General features: G+C 36.3%; 1 protein-coding gene across 1 annotated transcript in view; it reads left to right on the forward strand.

The window, feature by feature from the left end:
- USH2A (usherin) overlaps nucleotides 1-21,132 on the forward strand; it is a 654,133-nt gene that overhangs the window by 227,522 nt on the left and 405,479 nt on the right. The window contains exons 21-25 of the mRNA XM_075997053.1: nucleotides 6,741-6,871; nucleotides 14,577-14,703; nucleotides 17,069-17,170; nucleotides 19,709-19,888; nucleotides 20,949-21,079. Coding sequence (XP_075853168.1) covers nucleotides 6,741-6,871; nucleotides 14,577-14,703; nucleotides 17,069-17,170; nucleotides 19,709-19,888; nucleotides 20,949-21,079 — 671 coding nt within the window. The remainder of the gene's footprint in view (nucleotides 1-6,740; nucleotides 6,872-14,576; nucleotides 14,704-17,068; nucleotides 17,171-19,708; nucleotides 19,889-20,948; nucleotides 21,080-21,132) is intronic.

Here is a 21,132-nt window from a genome sequence, read left to right on the forward strand (position 1 = left end):
ATGCTTCATAACATCTGATGATCCACAATATATAAAGAACACTTATAAGTCATATAGAAACAGACAAATAGACCTTTTGAAATTAGACAAAAGATGCATGTACAATACCCAGAAAACTAATAATATCTAAAACTAATATCTGAAAATTTCACCATCAACAATGTTACAACCTTACCTGGTCCATTGTCCTCTGCTCAAGGGGAAGCCGATACACTGAGACAGCAGGGGTTACAGCAGAGGAAGGGTTTAATATTGTAGGCACCATGCAAGGAAATGGGAAGAAGTTCTCAAACCTGTCTCCCTGAGAACTTGGTAGAAAGGGTTTTAGATTCTTCCTGAGCATTTTCTTAGGCAAAGGGCTGGGGAACTGGGTCTGCTGATTGACTAGGTTCAAGGCAGAACCACAGAGGTGTAGAAATTGTCTTCTTTGCTGAGTTGATTCTTGGATAGAGGGTCCCAAGGACCAGTTCTTTCAGTTTGTTGGGATCAGTTCTGTCAGTTCATTGGTATGGACCATTGGTCTGGGTGGGTCAGCCATTCCAACAGAATGCAGGGACTGGGAGATATCTCAAAAATTAGCCTTAGGTTTCACAAGGGTGATTTTTATCCATGGGAACAATGAAGAAAGCTAAGAATCTTTATGACCATCAGCTATTATATATGACTCCTGAGTATTAAGCAATTATAGGAGGGCAAGCTAGGGAACAATGGCTGGTTATATATACATATTTCCCCTACCATAGTTCCCACCTTGTGACCCTTTATGAATTTTATAAGTTCATATATGGTTTCATGAATAATATAAAAAGCAAATTAAAACAATAGTGAATTCTCATTCTTTACATCTGACGTTTTGCAATGTCAATTACTGGCCAAAGTCTGGGGGAATAAACATTGACAATGTAGAAAATCATGTAAATTAATTCTTAGTTTTTGAAAGTTAATGTGGCTATATCTATAAAATTTCTAAATATTTACTCATTGAATATTAGAGGCAAAATTAGGCATCTAAAAATTTGTATTTTAGTATTCCTTTCAATAGCAAAAAATTAGAAACCAAGTTAATGTTATCGATGATAAAATAACACTATGGTGAATATATTTTTACTCATTAGAGAGAATTGTATATCTTTGTGAGCTGAGGTGGAAAGATATCTGCTGTATGTATATATACTGCTAAGTGAAGAAAACTTACAGAATAGTATGTATGATACAATCCAATTATAGAGAGAAATTTCAGAAGAGAAAACAGTGGCGTGTGTGTGTGTGTGTGTGTGTGTGTGTGTGTGTGTGTGTGTACATAAAAACTATTTTATAAAATGTTTGCCAAATTCTTGGCAGTAGTTTTTTCTGAAGATGGCAGGTGGGACTATGGAAAACTTTCACTTTCTGCTTTTATAGCTTTATAGAGTTTGAATTTTATGTAACTACTATCATTTATTTATTTTTGACAAACTTTTGCATTGACCTATAGAATACATAAAGAAAAGTGCAAAAATTAGCAGTGTACAGGTTGACTAATTTTACAAACTGAACAGCCCTGTGTGACCAGTACCCAAACACAAGACAGATTGCTACTGGGCTCCCAGTATCCCTGCTTTGTGCCTTTCTAAGTCCCAGCCAGGGTTACCTCTATCCTGACTTCTAATGTCAGAGATTGATTCTGTGTGGTTTTGAACTTGATATACATGAGATCATACATTATATATTCTTTTTTGCTTAGTATTTTTTTACACAATACCACATTTGTGAGATTCTTGCATGCTTACGTGGTTCAGTATAACTATAATTTGTTCATTTTCATTGCTATATATTTACTCTTTTTACTGTTGATGGACATATCCATATGTTTCAATTTCATGGTATAATAAAAAGCATTGCTATACATATACTTTTGAATCTATATATTGTGGGGGGATATTTACATAAGAATGGAATAGCTGGATCAAAAGATATGCATATTTTTAAAAGAATATATGGGTAACTTAATAAACACTGTCAGTTTTTCCAAGTGATTATACCAGTTTAGACACCAACTACTAGTTTATGAATGCCGTATATGTATATAGTATTATATTTTATGTAATATAAATTTAACATTTTATTGTTTACCATTTTCTTACTATATATAACATATAGTTATATATTTTATGCATATACAGTTGCTGTACATAGTTTGCTACACTTTTTATTCTCTATTTTATTTTAGCCATTCTGGTGGATGTTTAGTGGTATCACATCTTACTTTGCATTTCTCTGATGAGAAAGTTGTAAACACGCTTATGTGAAAGTTAAATATTTCCATGTAGAAATTGGATTTTCAGATTTTTAGATTGTTAGGCCATGGATGTGTGTTTACTGTATACATCTATGTATTCCACTCGTCTAGAATAGTGGCTGCACAAAGTATGTGTGCCTTAAATATTTCTTGAATGAATGAATAAATATAGAGATACAAGAAATACTCAGTTATTTCTTCAAACCCTACAAAGAAAAACTTTCTTGGGAGGCTGAGGCAGGAGGATGGTTTGAGTCCGGGAGTTTGAGGTTGTGGTGAGCTATGATGATGCCACCGCACTGCAGCCTCAGTAACAGAGTGAGAGACTGTCTTAAAGAAGGAAAACATTATTTTGGCACTGCTACACTCTGATCAGCAAGTCTTCTTATTCCTGGACACCATGAGGCAGAGAGGAGAGCAGAGGACAGGCTCAACCACACAGCTGCATTTGTAGCCTCTGTTCTCCTATAGTACCACACCTCAGTTTTCATTTCTTCTGCCAATACAAGTCACATGGCTGAGGCTAAGATTGTAGATGGGGCTCTACGAATATATGATCTTAGAGGAAAAGAGGTTATTTTAAATAATTATATATTTTTCCATTCTGTCTCATGGTGAATCCATTTTCTTTAAAATGTTTTATGTGTTCATAAAAATATTGTTATGTTCACATTTGAATATGTTCATGTGTGAATTTAGTTCATTTAAAGAATTGATTACATGATTTAAGCATTTTCCTCAAGAGACAGAATTTAACTATATCTATAGCAATAATTAATTGTCAAGAATATGACATTTCAGTGAATATGTGCATTTTTAATTTCCTCATAGAGTTCATGCAAAAGAAATTCATTCATTATTTATCTTTGTAATGTAAAGAGAAAAATGACAAGATTGAATTATTTGAAAAAGCCATGGGAAAGTCTACCATATACTATCAAATCAAATTGCACTTTGCTATATTTTCCCTTCTCACAAGAAATTTTCCTTGAGCTGTGTAAAGTATTATATTTTAGTTGCCCTAAAAATATATTTTTCATATAAGTATAAAACTTGAAAATTAAATATTGTGTTTTTGAAAAACACATGCACTTGTGTATTCCTTGAATAGCATAATCGTTAAATTTCTGTAATTCTTACTCTGCTTCATTTTTATTCACCACATTTCCCTTGAATTAAAGACAGGTAATTGTATTCCCAGATTGAACAGTGACTGATACCTTCCAACATTCAAATCATTGATTTTATTCTCCTCGCTATTGCCCTGTCGACACTTCCAACTCACTGGTAGAGAGTTTTGCGCTCTTTGTGTCCCATATTGTAGCTATTTTTGTGAAATAACCTTGAACTCTCTAATTTTACAGCAACAGTTTTAAGTATAATATACAATACTAAGTATAAGATCAAAAAATGACGACAGAACGATAATACTTTTGAAGGGATTAGTTACACTGAACCAGAACAAGAGAAGCTTAAGAGAAGGAAAGAGTTGGTAGAAATGTAATTGTTCTCTGGTCAGATTTTAGACCAAACTTTAACTCTGTGCTTTTGCTGGTAGATGCCTCTTTCTTTGACCTTCCTTGTCTACCCTAATAATTTCTATGTCTCCCATTTCTTTCCCTATCAGATTTTTCTAATGATTGTGCTATAACCATGTCCTACTCATTCATTTCTTCAGTCCTTACCACTCAGCAGTGGGGACTCTGGACATTCCACTCAACTGAAAAAGATTATGTCATCAGCTCCAAAAGCTTTTCTTCAGTTCTAATTATTGTGGACCTATAGGAAGCATTTACACAGTTAACTAATCTTGTCTTCTTAAAGTTCTCTTCTATTTGGGCTTCCATTTTACAACATTATCTTTATTGTCCTAGCTTTATTATTGCTTATTTTTCCTTTTCTTAAATGTAGGTATTTCTGTCAAAGGTTCTTTTTCTTTCTCTGTATTCAGTCTCTGAGATGTGGATTCTTGGGAGGTGATTGCCAGTTTATTTTTCTAGCCCCATCTTCTCTTCTGAGATTGAGTTTCTTATTTCCAAATGACAGTTTTCTACATCGTTGATAAAAACTCAATGTGCCTAAATCTAAACGTAAACCCTAACCCCAAATTTCCTTCCTTAACTGACATTTCTATTTCTTTTAATAATGCTACCTTTCTTTCAATGATTGGTGAAAAGAATTGATCATTTTGCCTCACGCCATCACCTTATATCAATATGTACTAATGTATCTCTTCTGATATGTATACTATAGTCCATTCTTTCAATCCATTCAGTTACTTTTCTGTTCTTAATTAAAATCCTTATCATCTTATTCCCCCAAAGCACAATGATCTCCTAACTTTTTCTGTTTCTCTGTTTCTAATAGATGTATGGACCATCAGTATCTATGCATTCCACCTCTCAAGTTTGGTTTGCCCTACTCCTGTGTTTGAGCATTCTAGTCCTGTCTTCCACTCAATTTTTAATATCTTCCTTTAATCTATAGTATAAGTTTCAAACTGATGGCCGACCTTTTAAGCCTACTTATTAGGGGAGATGAGAGCAATGAATCTAGTAGTAGAGGTCCAAGAGAGTCTGACTACTGAAAAGTGATTTGTTAGGGCAAAAAATCCTATTCCACAGAGTGAAAGAGTTGCCAAGAAGAACCAGGCACTGAATCTAACAGCAAGAACACAACATCCAAACAGGCAGAAGCAAGAGCACCAGAGAGCATGAGGAGATGATATGCCAAAATGACTAGGACAAGTGTGTTGAAAATGGCCAAGAGCATAAAACCTAGAAGATGGAGATAAAGAAGTCAGAATAAATTGGATTTGCCTCTTTGGAAAGTCCTAAGCTTGCTTTTGCTGATATTAAAGGAATAACATTCTAAAAATACTTAGAACACAACTTTCTTTTCCAACTTTGCCTTCTATACAAACTTTTCAAGCCAGATTGTTCATGGGGTTTGGGCTCAGGTATAGTCTCACCTGTTTTTCCAGGTTCATCTAACTCCCTCCTGCACATCCAGCCTTCCTCAATACTTTCCACACCTCTAGGCTTTTGTAAGATTTCCCCTCAAATCCTTCATATTCTCTGAAAACAAGCTCAAGCATAATATTCTCTATGAAAACTTCCTCAATGCCTTTGAATCCAATTATATCTTGTCAGTTTATTTTAATTAGGTTTTTTCTCCACTAGAACTTAAATGTCTGGCACTGGCTTGTTAGTTTTTCTTTTATACTGTGTAGCAGAGTACTCAACAAATGTTAATGTTCCATACATGCATATTGAAAAAATGACAGATTCTCAACAAATGACTTTTGCTTTCCTGCCTTCAATCCTTTGCTATAATTTCTCCCCTACCTTTAATGCACCTCGTACCTGATTACTCTTCATCCATACTCTCAAAATATTTACTAAGTACATCCAGATGAATCAGATATGGTTCCTGAGATAGTTACAGTGCACTGAACCCAAGTTAAGTCCCACCATCTATGTAGGATCTTTGGTTATCAGCCCAGCCGGAAGAGAGTTTTCCTTAACTTTTCATAATCCTAGCTGACTGTACTTCTACTCTACTCAAATCAGTATTCATTCATTATTCAATATTGTATTTTTGAGCTGTTACTTGATTTTCATGTATGTTCTTAAGCTCTTATTTCATTCTCATGGTGTGATTTGTCTCTTACAACATATAAATTTTATGTTTGCAACTAAACTAGTTACTTTTTTCCAGTTTCAATACATTAAGCAAAATGCCTTACATGTGGCAAAAGCTCCATAGTATGTGCTGAGTAAGAGGGATACCCGGTAGAGTGGAGGTGGGCCACATGATGTAGTTGGAAGGCATTTATAGGACTATTGCAAGTTGCAATAGTCAAGGAATTTCTATGAGACAAGAGCCTTGAATGGCCTGTGCAGGGCTGATATATGGTCCCAGGGGGCAGTGAAGACCCTGAAATTCTGAAAGCTGTAAGCAATTTGATTATAGGATGATGTTTCAGGAAATTACCTCTATGGGTCGCTTCATGGCAGATCTTTCCAGTATTAGCTTCTATTACTGGACTGATTCTTTAAACTTCATAAATATTTTAAACAAGGTCCCTTGTGTTTCTTTCACTCATGTAAAAAAAACCCATTTATTTTTATGTCTCTCTGATAATATTTTCACATTGATGCTCTGAGTATCCAATTTTGGGTTGACAACATGTCTTTTTAGGTTGATGAGTTTTGCATAAATTTAAACTTCATTATATATTGATTAGCAGGAATGCGGGCTTAAGTTTCCAAGTGCTGATTGGCATTTAAAATGGGATGTATTTAAAACCAAATGGCCAGGACCATCCCGGTACATTGCTGTGTATAATTTCCTGACTGTACTCACTACATCATAAATAATAATGAAAGTAAATGTACATTTATCAGAAAGAATCAACAAAACCCCGGCACTGATTTGCTGATCACACTTGTCTTACCAGGCATTAAGGCCAGCTTTCGAACAAGGGTGCCTGAAGGTTTGATTGTCTTTGCGGCCTCGCCTGGCAGTCAGGAAGAGTATTTTGCACTTCAGTTGAAGAATGGACGTCCTTATTTTCTTTTTGATCCTCAGGTAAATGAGTAGTCTTGAGAATTATATTTTTAAGAGTTTATAGGTACCAGGTACAGAGGTAAGTCCTTATGTTTTCATGGTGAATCCTCATCAAAAACTTATAAGGTAAATACTATTATTATCCCCCACTTTGCCAATTAAGAAAATGAAACTTTCAAAAGTGATGTCACTTGCCCACAGCAAAAATAGCAGAGCTAACTTTCAAACCCACACAGTGTGACTGAGAATCAATGTGCTTACCAACCAATATGCTACCTTATAAGGAAGATTAAAACTTTTAAATAAATTTGAATAAGATCTATTTTTATTTTTCTTGAAAGCAAAAATTACATCTCCCTCCCTCCCTCCCCCCCCCCCTCTCTCTCTTTCTTTCTTGTTTCACCAGCTAATATCTGAGTGGCTATCAGGTCTTGCTGTGTTGGCTGTTGCAGACTACAATAGTTTTAAAGTTAAATATGACTGTGCCTCTGTGAAACAAATAGAAAGGACACAGTAAAACAATTAATTTAAAATAATAATGAGTTTTATGAAAGAGAAGTATGGGATGCTCTGTATTATGGAAGCATAAAATGAAGGGTCTTTCTGGGTTGTCAGTTTTCTCTGAAAATGTGATATTTAACCGAGATACAAATCAATGAGGAAAAGTTGGTCAAGACAGGAATATCTGTCTGTATAAGATGCCTCCTGTGTTTGAGGTGGGGCAGGACATGGGACATCCTGATGGAAGATGAGGAAAGGTGCTAGGAATAAAATTTCCTGGCAGAGCAAGTAGCACATGGTAAGTGCCTGAGGTGGGCAAGAACATGGCATGTTGACTATATCGCGATAAATTTGATAGAGCTGGAGGACAACATAAGGAAAGGTGGGAGGTGGAAAAGCTGGGTAGGGACCAAGTCATTTAGGGTCTTGTAAGCAAATGTGGATATTTGCATTTTTCCTAAGGGTAATAGGAAGCTATCGAACAGTTGTCTTCACTTTAGTTAAATAAATATTAGCAATTATTTGATATTAGGCATTGTCTTAGGCCTGTGAGTAAGTGAGAAACTAGAAAGACTAAGTAAAAGACTGTTTACTTTTCATTTCTTCAGTTCTTCAACTTTAAACTGATAATCTAAATTAGGCGTCCTCAAACTACGGCTCGCGGGCCACATGCGGGTGTTTTTGCACGTTTTGTTTTTTTCACTTCAAAATAAGATATGTGCAATGTGCATAGGAATTTGTTCATAGTTTTTTTTAAACTATAGTCTGGCCCTCCAACAGTCTGAGGGACAGTGAACTGGCCCACTGTTTAAAAAGTTTGAGGACCCCTGATCTAAATCACATCACGCTTAGTAAATAAATGTTTTATGTGATATTGGCAACACTGGCACAGCTTTTGCCCTCTGTATCCAAGTTGCATCTAGGGGCATAGACAAGAGCTCTGGGTGAGGATCACAGCTTCGTGCACCCTGGAGACCCACTGACCTTGGAGAGGAAAGGCAAGGCCTGCTGGATCAACTGACCGAGAAACAGGCCAAGTCCTTCCTGCTTTAGGAAGCTGGGAGATCCAGGAGGTGGCAACCAGAAAGACTAGGGGCAGAAAGATTCTCATCCTTTGTTGACGTCTCAACAGGGGCCTGATAACTCCCCAGCTGGTACACCACCGTAGGTCTTCAGTCACAAGGACTTATGTCCCTGGAATTATTAATACAACTTCATAAGGGATGCCAACAGGTGGGCAATGAGTAAGCTAAGAGAAATAGCATCACACCTAAGCAGATCCAGCAGCCAGAGAGCGGGAGAAGCAGCAGTCATCACAGAAGGCAAAGCAGATGGCAACCGGAAAAAAAAAAAAAAATCAGCTGAAGTTGATTCAATTACAGAACTAAAAATATTATTTTTCATTTGAAAAATTGAAGTAGATTAATTAGAGGAGAGACAACCCTCAGATTAGTAGGTCAGAAGATAAAGTTTAAGACATCTCTCAAAATACATGTTAAAAATGTGAAAAAACAAAAAGAGATAGATGCTACCAATATCCCTAAGAAGAGATTCAGGGGGAGAACAAAGGGCACATGTTCAAGAAAAAGCATGATAAGAGAAATAATAAAATATAAAATAGAAATTTAAGATTTAAAAAAATTGATTATAAATTTATTGAAAGGACTCATCAAGTTCCAGTCAAGATTAAGCAAAGTTAATGCTTTCTTGGTACCACTAGTGCCAAGTATTATTCTGTGTGCTCTCTCTATATAAATGTGTGTGCATACACACTCCTATGTGAACACTCACACTCTCTCTCTCTCACTTTGAACTTCTCAACAACTCGGTGAGGTAGGTACTCTTAATACTCTCATTTTTTTTGGGTGAGGGTATGAGTCACAGGTAAGTTAATTTTCCTAAAGTCACACAACTAATAAGTGACCAAGACAGGTTTGTTGTTGTTGGGATGTTTTTGGTTTTTTGCTTTGGTTTGTTTTGTGATAGGGTCTTGTTCTGTTGCCCGGGCTAGAGTTCATTGACATCGTCACAGCTCACTGCAACCTCAAACTACTGGGCTAAGGCAATCCTCCTGCCTCAGCCTCCAAGTAGCTGGGACTATAGGCACGTATCACCACGCCCAGCTAATTTTTCTATTTTTTGTTGTAGAGACAGGGTCTTGCTCTTGCTGTGGCTGGTATCAAACTTGTGGCCTCAAGTGATCCTCCTTCTTCAGCCTCCCGAAGTGCTAGGATTGCAGGTGTAGGCCATTTTACCTGGCCCAAGCCAGGTTTTAGACACAGGCAGTCTAGCTCCAAAGACGCCGATTTTTAGCTGCAATGCTATACTGCTTTTCAACACTAAAGAAAGATGTTTGTTACTATCCTCAGTTTCAGACAAAATGCTACCTAAGCACCATATTGGAAAGGAATATTCTGGCAAGTAATCTACCCTAAAGTAATCTGGGAAAAAAAAAAAAAGAGTCAGAAATATAAAGGAGAAGCTGTGGTGAATAATAAACCTAGCAATATGAAGTTAAACCTAAATATTTAATGACTAGAAATGTGTTTTACAGTGCCAAATAAGAACCTCTGAAATAGAATAAAAATGCAGAAAGGGAAAAAAACTCTAATGTTCTTTTTTTGTTGTTGCTAAAATTAGTAAGAATTGAAGGAGAGGGATAAATGCGTGAATTAAAAGTTTCTAAGTTACCAGCTAAATGGTGGTGGTAGAGGTAAGTAGTGAGGGAATAGATTCTATTGATGTCTTGCTTTCATAAAATAAATCAGGCAATTTTTTACTGTAAATGTTGTAGTAAAATACATTAATTACTAATATAATAAAAAAACGTTCCACAAAACATCCAAATTCACAAGTTGAAAAAAGATACCAAATACTACATTGCAAAAAAATCAACAAAAATCAGAAAATGAAAGAGAACAGCACAGTAAAATAGAAGCATGTCAAAGAGAAAGAAAAATCTGGCTCTGCTTGTTCCCCCTCAACCTATTAATATCTGTGGATATTTGAGAAGAAGCCAGATGGAGAAAAACCCTAATCATAGAACTGCTTATTTATAGAGCCATTTAAAGTACACAAAGTGGGTTCCCATTAATGATCTCATTTCATTCTTGAAGTAGCCACTAGAGGTAGGGATTGTTTTCATCTCTGCTTTAGATGAAGTGGCTTACCTAGGGTCACACTGTGGTTTAGTGACAGAACTGGCACTGAATTTAGTTTATTTCATTTAATGCCACTTTGTTAAGAATCGATTGTACCCCGTGCACTGTGCTATACAGTTATGCACTGGGAACACAGAAGTAAACAAAATCCCACCCACTATAACACGGGTCATAGGTTGTGCATCACAGATTTTGAGTATTTAATATACACATGCACATGTCAAACATATGGTACAAAGTCTTTGGAAAATTAATCCAAAAAGAATTTCACCAGATCTGAAATGTGACTGCCATCTCCTGTGACATGAGTGTTGTTTCTTTTTCTAAAGAATGTGATCCCTTAAGACGCCACAGAATAGGAGAAAAAGAGTCTGCCCCTGTGCTGTTAGGATTCTGAGAATGGGTACCAGGAAACTCTGTAGGTCTCATCTTTTTCATCCCCTTTACGATGATTGTATGGATGGTCTGATGTGAAGCATGATGGTGAAACATTTCTGCCCCCTTACCCTTCTCTCTCCCATGGTTACTTAGAGTGCTTATCACTGCCACTTGCTTTGCCAGCTGCTCTGTCTCTACCCTGTGTAGCTAAATCCTAAGCCATATACATGGTTGCTAGGTGTTACAGCCCAAAGTTGGGGGCCGAGGGGAGTCGGGGGGTGGGTAATTCTGCCTGGTAAGTACATTTTTATCTGAAATAATAATCTCTTTCCACAAGGTAATAGCTGCCTGTGTTTTCAGGAAGCTGACAATTAATTTACTTTTTAGAGAGTAAGGTATTGGTTGAGCAGGATGGCCATAGGATATATTTGAGAAAATGTAATCAGACATCTTATATTAATACTAAGTGCTCATGGGACATGGTGCTATCTATATATGAAACAGTGAGCTGAAGCTAGCAAGGACTGTGTCCTTCCTTATCTCCAAGGAATTTATAGCCTAATGCAGACTAACTGAACATATTTTCTAACTTTATAATGAAGGTCCCACTTATTTTTAGATAAGAATTGTTGAAACTAAAAGATAGTGAACATTGTGAGTATTCTTTTCTTGTTCTCCTTTTGGGTAGTAATATGAATATAGCTTCTTGTATGAAGTTAGAGCTAACCCAGGTTTAAAGAACTACAGAAGTTTACTTCATATGTCTCCTATTGGCATTACAATTATTTATAATTTAAATACTTTGTGTATCACTTTAAGCCAATTTTTCCCCTTTTATCTTTAAATGAGGATAAGAGATTATCTAGTGAGTACATTATTCTACTCATCACACCAAGTAATTATATGTCCTTAACGTGTCTTTATTATCAGACTGAACAATCCAGTGAGGGCAAAGTCTATGACTGTTTTGTCCACAAATACATCCTCAGGACTTAGCATAGTTTTTGGAACATAGTAGATAATAAATAAATGACTGTTGTCAGATTGGCTGTCTGACTGGCTCAATAACTATTAGTAAAAAATTACTGCTACTCATAATCGAAAAAATTACCCATTGGGTTACAATGTTCAGCTTTTAAATGAATATATAAAAACTGAGTTCTTATTTGTTTAAATTTGTTTGTTTGTTAGATACTTTGACTTTTAGCAGGAAAAAAGTGGTTATTTTTAAATTATTATTCCTAAATCCAATCTAAACAAATTTTGAACTGTGACAAGAACACTTTCAGGTAATTTTAAAGTTACTCTTTATGTTATGGACTGGACACTTGGAACCACTGTTAAAAGACAATAAAGAAAAGTTCAACTTTTAATTACTGCATTTTATTTTTTGTTAATTCAACAATTAACTACAATTTTCTCGTTCTTTATTTGATTAAGTTCAATTTTAAATGCACTTGATCAGGTAATATTTTATTGACCAGTAATGACCCATGTGAATACCTAAGATTTTTTGTGTTCAGTGACATTAACAGGAAATTCCCATCACATTCTGGTTTCACTTGGAAGGAGGCTATGAAAGTGAAAGCTTTCAAACAATCCCAAATAGCATCTATTTAATGTGTCTGATATTTTCCCAATGAAAAGGACAAACTGCGTAATATGACACCAGGATTGATTACAGAATTATTCTTTTAGCATTGGTGGGGGTGGTGGAGATAATCTTAAAATCATCATCAAAGAATAATATTCTAAGTGTCTCTCTGTATATAAAGCGAGTTAGATAAACTGAGGCTGTAGGTTATGCATTTGAATTTGTCTCCAGTAAATGTGATTTCTGATGTAGAGAACTATTAATGCTTCAGATTGTTGCCAAACAAAATATGAAGAACCACTTACTCATACACCTGATCTTTAGAATGCAGCATCGTTTGTAACAATTTTAACGCTAACTAAGTACACTTTGATGAGACAGCATTTAATAAAATGCTCATTAATTTCATCATTAGCAAGGGTATGCTAAGAAGTAAGCCAGTTTCTTATGTCACGCCCAATTAGCATCCCATGCTAGTAATCCCATTAGTATTGTTGAATTCACTAATGGAAAAACTAATGGGCATGCTACCAGGGCACATTAATTGGGCACGACACCAGTTCTGGTTTTAATTATTAAACTACGATAATGAAATGTGTGTTTGTAAAATATTAAAATGTTGAAATAGGGTTGAAGAAAATAAAAAGAGTGTGTAGATGAAACAGAGATAAGGAAAGTCAACCTACAAAAAAATTCAAAGACTAGAAAATGAACTTACCGAATGGTCATGTTTCTAGCTGGCCGCGTTGTCTCTAAAAGTTGGGTGATTGTCCACGTGGGAAGCTATCCTTTCATACTCAGGGGAAATTAAAAGCTGTTTTTTTTCTTTTACTTTGGTAACATGGAATTCTATATGCCATACATGTTGTCAACCTCTTTATGAGGCCCGACAGGAGCCAATTAAATGTGTAGAATGGACGTGTTATATCACCGAAACTATTTCAGGGCAATATAAACAGGTATACTTAAGATGAGATGATTAACACAGTATTATTTCATTATAATTCTTCAGCTCTATTATATCAAACAATTAACTATTTTCTCTTTTTAAGAAACAATATAGAAAAATTATCAAAGTTTGGTGAAAATATTAGGTAATTAAAATTTTTTTGTAATATTTTATGCAATCTTATTTTTAGTTTTTTAAAATTCTATTAGAATGATGTTGATTCTTGCTAAGGACATCAACTTTATTAAGAAATAAATTTAATTTCATTTAGAAAACTTGGAGTAATACTCTGTTTTATTTTCCTTTAATAGTAGTAGTAATGAATGCTGGTGACAAAGTTGAAATATCTTTTACTTAGTCTTATTTGCTTACTAATATTGAAAAGGTTACCACTGGGTTAACCATAACATACTGAAAAAGTGTTCACTCACCTTGAAAGAACTAAGGTGGCAGGTTTCTTTTCTGTTTCTCTTTCTCTGTTTCCTTATCCTCACCTCCTTTTTGCTAATCTCTGTTGTTGGCATCTAGCATTTCCTAGGTCTTATATACTTAGGAATTCATTTTTAACTATTATTACCTTAGCCAGAGCTATAAATGTTAGATTTTTGACTACAAAACACTGTGTACTACATTTAACCCCATGCTTATGTTCAGTGTATTAATAACCAGCTAATTTTCAATGTGAATTTCATTTCTTTGGTTAGTAGTTTGTGAAGGCATGGGAAACAAATTTGCCCGATGTTTCTCTATCTTTAGAAACTATTTTGAATGGAATTTTATTTGTTTTAAGTTGTCTTTTTTTTTCATATTTCTGCTGTGAAAATTGAAATCTAAAATTTTGGAACAGAAAACTCCTTACCTTTCTGATGAATGTAGGTACTCAAAATGCAAGTGCTTTTTTAAGAGATTCTTTTTCCAAAGATAATTTTTTTTCAGATTTGGGCACTGAGGTGTTCAAAGACAGCAGGAATGATGCTACACATCAACTTTAATTTTGAGTTCTGTTTGAAATGTATGCATGTTTGCATCAGGATCATAATGTTGAAATGTGAATATTGGTTTATAACAAATGTATAAGTCTGTGTGTGTGTGTGTGTGTCTGTGTCTGTGTCTGTGTATAAAACATTCATTCATTCCTTTAAGGGATCATCAGTGGAAGTTACTACAACTAATGACCATGGTAAAAAATACAGTGATGGCAAATGGCATGAAATAATTGCTATTAGGCACCAAGGTTTTGGCCAAATTACTCTGGATGCACAGTATACAGGTAGGTACTTCTTTGATATATATTAACATAAATAGCTCTATTAATATGCTTGTGTTGCCATACTTTCCATTCTTTATATTCCTATGTCTCTTCTTTCATCACCATCTCTATTCAATTTCATCTAAATTGCTATTGAATTTGCCTTTGGGATGCTCCTAAAATGACGAAGTCTGGCAACCAGTTTCTCATTCATGCAGAATTTCGATAACACAAAAATAAGAGCAAAGGCATCAGTTGCCACTTTGTATCCTGTACAGTTCTCTTCAATTTGCAAGGGCTTTTGGTTATATTCTCTCATATTATTTTTGACCTCCAGAAGGCGAATTAAGTAGAGGAAAACAGTTGTTATCTGCATTTAGAGGTAAGGAAACTAATTCTCAGAAAAAGTAAATAATTTTTCCTACTTTATACAGTTGGTAGGCAGCAGCATTCTTGGGACACATATCCTGTCTTTGCATATTTAAGCTTAGTTTTCTTTTCCGCCTACCCTACCTACCTTTCTCATGTAATGATAAAATGGTTACTATGCCTGTACGACAATACAGGCTTTTATTAAATCATTCAGAAAATACATAATTTTTAATTGAGCACCTATTTTGTCCTAGGTATTGTTCTAGGCACTCTGGATACAAAGAGCAAACAGAACTTTGCAGAATTTACATTTTGGGGAGCAATGGGGGGAATACAGAATAAACAAATATTAAACAAGTATCAAGTTGTGTTAAATTCTGAGACTCCAAATCAGGATAAGAGGGAAAGTTGTGTGTGTGTGTGTGTGTGTGTGTGTGTGTGCATGCGCACATGCACATGCATTTGGTGTGTGGTTGTGTGTTGAGTGTTGGGGGATTGCTATAATTTTATGTAGGACTTTTAGGGAATGCCTCTCTGTTAAGGTGACATTTGGGAAGAGACTTGAAAGGGTGGGGAGCAAACCATGCAAATATCCAGGAAAGGGACGTTTCGGGTTAAGGGGACAGCAGGTATCAGGGCCCGGAGATGGGAGCATTCATACGTGGCGTGTCCAGGACCAGCAAGGAGCCCAGTGTGGGAAAAAGGGAGTAAAAGGTCTATTGATATGACATGAGGTCACAGAGTCCATTCGGGGCCAGATTATATAGGGCTCTGTGGGGTTTGCTCTGAAAGAGGGAAGCCATTGGAGACGTTTGGGAGAGAAATGACATGATATGGCTTTTCTTTAAAAGGATCACTAGCTGCTCTGTTGAGGATAAATTTAAAGGGGAACAAGGGTAAAAGCATGGAGACCAGTTAACAGGCTTCTGTAATAACTGCAATAATTCAGGCAGGCAATAATGATGACTTGAATGAGGGAGGTAATTGTGAACATAATAAGTGGTCAGATTCTGTTTATATTGTGAATGTCAAATTAACAGGATTTGAGGATGAGACCTAGGTAGAGCAGGGTCTGGCAACTTCCACCTGTGGGCTAAATGTAGCTTATGCCTGTTTATATAAATAAAGTTTTATTGGAGCACAACTACACCCATTCACTGGTGTGTAATCTATGGCTACTTGAGGCTGAATAGTCTACAAAGATACTATTTGGTCTTTGACAGAGTGTGCTGGCCCCTAACATAGAACAAGACTGCCAGGGTTGGGGCCTGGGCAGCTAGAAGAATATAGCTGCTGAAACTAGGGAGTGCAAGACCATGGAAGAAGCAGATTTGTAGAGAGACATTCAAAGTTCAGTTTTGAGCATAGTAAGTCTTAGATATCTGTGAGATATCCAAGTGGTGATATCCAGCAGGCCCCTGGACATCCAGGTCTGAATTCAGAAAAGAGGTACAGATAGGAGGTAAAAATCGGGAGTTGTCAGCTAAGGCTGGGATTTAAAGCCAAGGGACTAGATATGAGTAGAGCTACTTAGAGTGGATTGGGTTCTGGGAAACCAAAAATAAATAACTTTCTCCTTCCTCCCAAAGAAGGAGGGAGTTAGAGAGAAATCTTAATAGGGGAATTGAGTCATTAGTTCACATGGTCGGAGACCCAGGCCCCTCCAGCCTTGGGCCAGAGTTTGCACTACTCCCCCCAACCCCCACTAATCACAGAGGACTTACGGAGTTTGTATAGGTAGAGAAAGGAAAAGGTCTGAGAGGGAGGAGGTCTGGGTATTCCAACATCATTAAACCGAGGGCCAGTTCACTGTCCCTCAGACCATTGGAGGGCCGAACTATAGTTTAAAAAAAACTATGAACAAATTCCTATGCACACTGCACATATCTTACTTGGAAGTAAAAAAACAAACAGACAAAAACACCAGCTTGTGGCCCTCACACGGGCCATAGTATGAGAGCAACTAGACTAGAGTATCCTGCTGAAGTTGTGACTCTCATCTCCTTTTCGTCAGGTTCCTCTGCCACCCAGAATGGTAGTACTGTTATTGGAGATAACACAGGGGTGTTTCTGGGAGGGCTGCCCCAAGGTCACACCATCCTAAGGAAGGATCCTGGTAAGTTTAGCAAGGTATAGAATTGTATGTTGTCACCAAAACTTAGAATGGAGTCAATTTACATTATTTTTAAAGTATGAATAAGTATTATTTTTTATCTCATGCTGTATTTTCTATATCAATCTGTCAATAATTTCCTTTAGGTCTCTTCTTTATTAAGGAATCACATATTCTATATTACTTGTATGTATATTATTTGTACCCAGTTCCTGGTATATAAAAGAAGTTCATTAAATTTTTGCAATTAATAAAATAATTATACTAATTTCAGTCAAAAGAATGCTATTTTAAGATTTATATATGGATTTTACTAAGATTTTAAACTGAATGTAAAACAACACAGAAATGGAAAACTATGAGCTTGATTTATACCCTAAATAGGGTGAACAATATCCCTTGAATTTTATGTGACACACTAAACCAATCCTTATGTATTTATAGATGAGTAATATTATATAAACAAAAACTTCTAATCTAATGCCATAAATGCTATAATTGAGTGACAAAGTGATTCTGCAATATTTAGGACAAAAGCACAAAAATGCACTCTAAAATGAAAGTAATAAAAGCCTAACATGATTGAAATTAACCTTAGGAAAAAAAAATCACCCTTCAAATGCATTGGTAATAATCCTAGGGTTGTTTCCCAAGTCCTCATCAAAAATCACAAGGTGTCTCCCAAGTCTCTTTCATGAAGTTAAAATATAACTACATAAATATTACCTATAAGCTAGGACCCAGATGAGCATGATTTGTTCATAGGTGATAGTCTTTAGGAAATCATGATGAAGAAGATCAAAAGGTATAAAAAGTTTTCAGTGGGCCGGGTACAGAGGCTCATGCCTATAATCCTAGCATTTTGGGAGGCTGAGGAGGGAGGATTTCTTGAGCTCAAGAGTCGGAGACCAGCATGAGCAAGAGTGAGGCCCCGTCTCTACTAAAAATAGAAACATTATCCAGGTGTCGTGGTGCACACCTGTAGTCCCAGCTACTCGGGAGGCTAAAGTAGGAGGATAACTTCAGCCAAGGAGTATATAGCCCGAGTGACAGAAAAAGACCCTGCCCCCCCCCACTCACACACACAAACAACAAAACAAAAAACAACTAGAAAAGAAAAAGAAAGAAAAGTTTTCAGTGAATTTTGGAGGGGGATCTATTTGAATCCTCAAGCCCAGTTATAGTACCTCCTCAGAAATGTCTGTAGATTAGAGAGGGTTTTCATTCAACTGCCTTAGACTGCTTAAACTGGTAGAGAAGTCCCTCTAATACACACACACACACACACACACACATGCACACACACGCATGCGCGTGCACACGCACACAAAATGGCAATGGTACATCAGGTACTGGAAGGAGAGAATACCATGATACCAAGTATCCTTCCAGTAGAGGATATATCTTCATCATAAATTAATTATTTTGCATTATATATATATATATATATATATATGTTGGCCTTATAAAACTTTGCTGGTAAATACTTTCACTAGAATCAAGCCATAAACTCACCCTGAAAACTAAGCTTAGCACCTCCAGGGAAAGACATGGCTCTATGAAATGCAACCTCAGGTGCATGTGCCCTCTCACACTCTCAATTTTTTTCTTGTTCTCTCTCTGAGTCTCCTTTGATTACTTTCTTTCCCAACCCTATCTTATCACCCTATTTGCTATATTTATCAAACCTACATCTACCTGTTCTGGAGAGTTCCAAATTGAAAATCAACACTACATAATTTCCTAAAAATGAAATCAAATTATTGATTCACTTGGGTAACAGACTAGTTTATAAAGATGAAGAAACTAAACTATAAACTATAGATTTAATAGAAACACTCTCTATAAGTCTTACTTCTAAAAATTGGTATAGTCCTTTATTTTTGAGGCTAGTGGCAGATGAAATTTCTGTGTGTTAGTTGAAAAAGCAATCTTATTGTTAGTGTAAAACCAAGGTTAGCTGGGCGCGGTGGCTCACGCCTATAATCCTAGCACTCTGGGAGGCCGAGGCAGGCAGATTGCTTGAGGTTAGGAGTTCGAAACCAGCCTGAGCAAGAGCAAGACCCCGTCTCTACTATAAATAGAAAGAAATTAATTGGCCAACTAATATATATAGAAAAAATTAGCTGGGCATGATGGCACATGCCTGTAGTCCCAGCTACTCTGGAGGCTGAGGCAGAAGGATAGCTTGAACCCAGGAGTTTGAGGTTGCTGTGAACTAGGAGCTAGGCTGACGCCACGGCACTCACTCTAACCTGGGCAACAAAGCAAGACTGTGTCTCAAAAAAACCAAACAAACAAGGTTTTTGTATAAACATCTGCTTCTGCAGATATGATGGGTTTGAACCACAGCTACACATAATAATTGCTACCATTTACCATAGCTGATGGTGTGGTGTTTACATGAATCATTAAGAGGCTTGCAGTAAATAGGTGGTGAGAGCTATTGCCTATTTCTTTTATTTTAATGGCACATAAAATTAATTGGTTGAAAAGGATCTTTCTAAATGCATATTTCTTGATATTTATCAACCGCTGCAGAGATAATCCAAAAGGGTTTTGTGGGCTGTCTCAAGGATGTATATTTTATGAAGAATTACAATCCCTCTGCTATTTGGGAGCCTCTGGATTGGCAGAGTTCTGAAGAACAAATCAACGTGTATAATAACTGGGAGGGATGCCCTACTTCTTTAAATGAGGGAGCCCAGTTTCTAGGAGCAGGTAAGGCCCTAAATATATATTGGTGGTCACTTAGCACGTGTGTTGTCTCTTTGGCATCCTTTAATCTCCCCTGTCTGATTACTTTGACCTCCTATGGACCTCGTATCACAGAAATACCTAGTTATGTCTTGATGCACGTATCTATATTCTCAATGTCTGAATATGTAATATAAACTGTAACACTCTTAAGTGCATATCCATGTGTAACATCCCTGGTGGCCCACACTGTTCTTGGTTTATGTTTGTAGAGTCGCAAATGTCCATTTGTAGGTCAGTTATTTGGAAATTAGAATGCAGTTAGAGATCCACTTAGAATGCACATCAAAAGATGTTTCAAAGGAGTTTTGTTTACTAGGTTAATCCACAAATACTATTTATCTCATTATATAGATGAACTGTATTCTTAACAGTAAACTTTCAGCTGTGTGATAGGTTCAATAGACCCACTGAGGGAGAGCTGGAGACCAGAACCACCATCCGTGATTGCTCCAAAGGCTGCAGCAAAAGGGAGGTGAAGTGTCCATAGTTTATTCCCTCTCCTAAGCCCTCCGGGGGAAGTGGGAGGAAGGATTATGGTGGTTTGGTGGATATGGCTTGTTATCCAAGTAAAAGACCACCTCTGCCTCCTGCATTTATACCTAAGTTTATTGGTTATTAAGATACTTCACCTACCTTCAGAACAAAATGGTATATGATATTAAAATAATTTGTGTGCTTTTTCATTTCTCTTTTCTCATCAATGTCATTATTCTGAGATTCTCTTACAATAACAATGTGACTACTTATTGTTAATACTTATATAAAACAGTAATAGTCTTACATGATACAGACTATTACATGAGTTAGAGAGTAAATTGCTTCCTCTTAAAAGGTATGTCAGGTTTTTTTCTGCCACTTCTGTACAATTACAAAAGTGATTTCTTAACATTGATTTGCATCTTCTTTTGTGAGAGATGTACTCAACAACATCATATGCCCTAGAGTTTCATAACAGCCTTACTATGCTGGCAATATTGTGTTACACATGCTAATATGTGCATATTTTTTTTTATCTTTAAAGGGTTCCTAGAACTTCATCCATTAATATTTCAAGGTGGAATGGACTTTGAGATTTCCTTCAAGTTCAGAACTGACCAGTTAAATGGATTGCTGCTTTTTGTTTACAACAAAGATGGACCTGATTTTCTTGCTGTATGTTAATTAATTAAATTAAATTTACTTTAAAATATCAGACCCAACTTTCA

Source organism: Microcebus murinus, chromosome 23 (assembly GCF_040939455.1).
Source record: "Microcebus murinus isolate Inina chromosome 23, M.murinus_Inina_mat1.0, whole genome shotgun sequence".
Taxonomy (NCBI): domain Eukaryota; kingdom Metazoa; phylum Chordata; class Mammalia; order Primates; family Cheirogaleidae; genus Microcebus; species Microcebus murinus.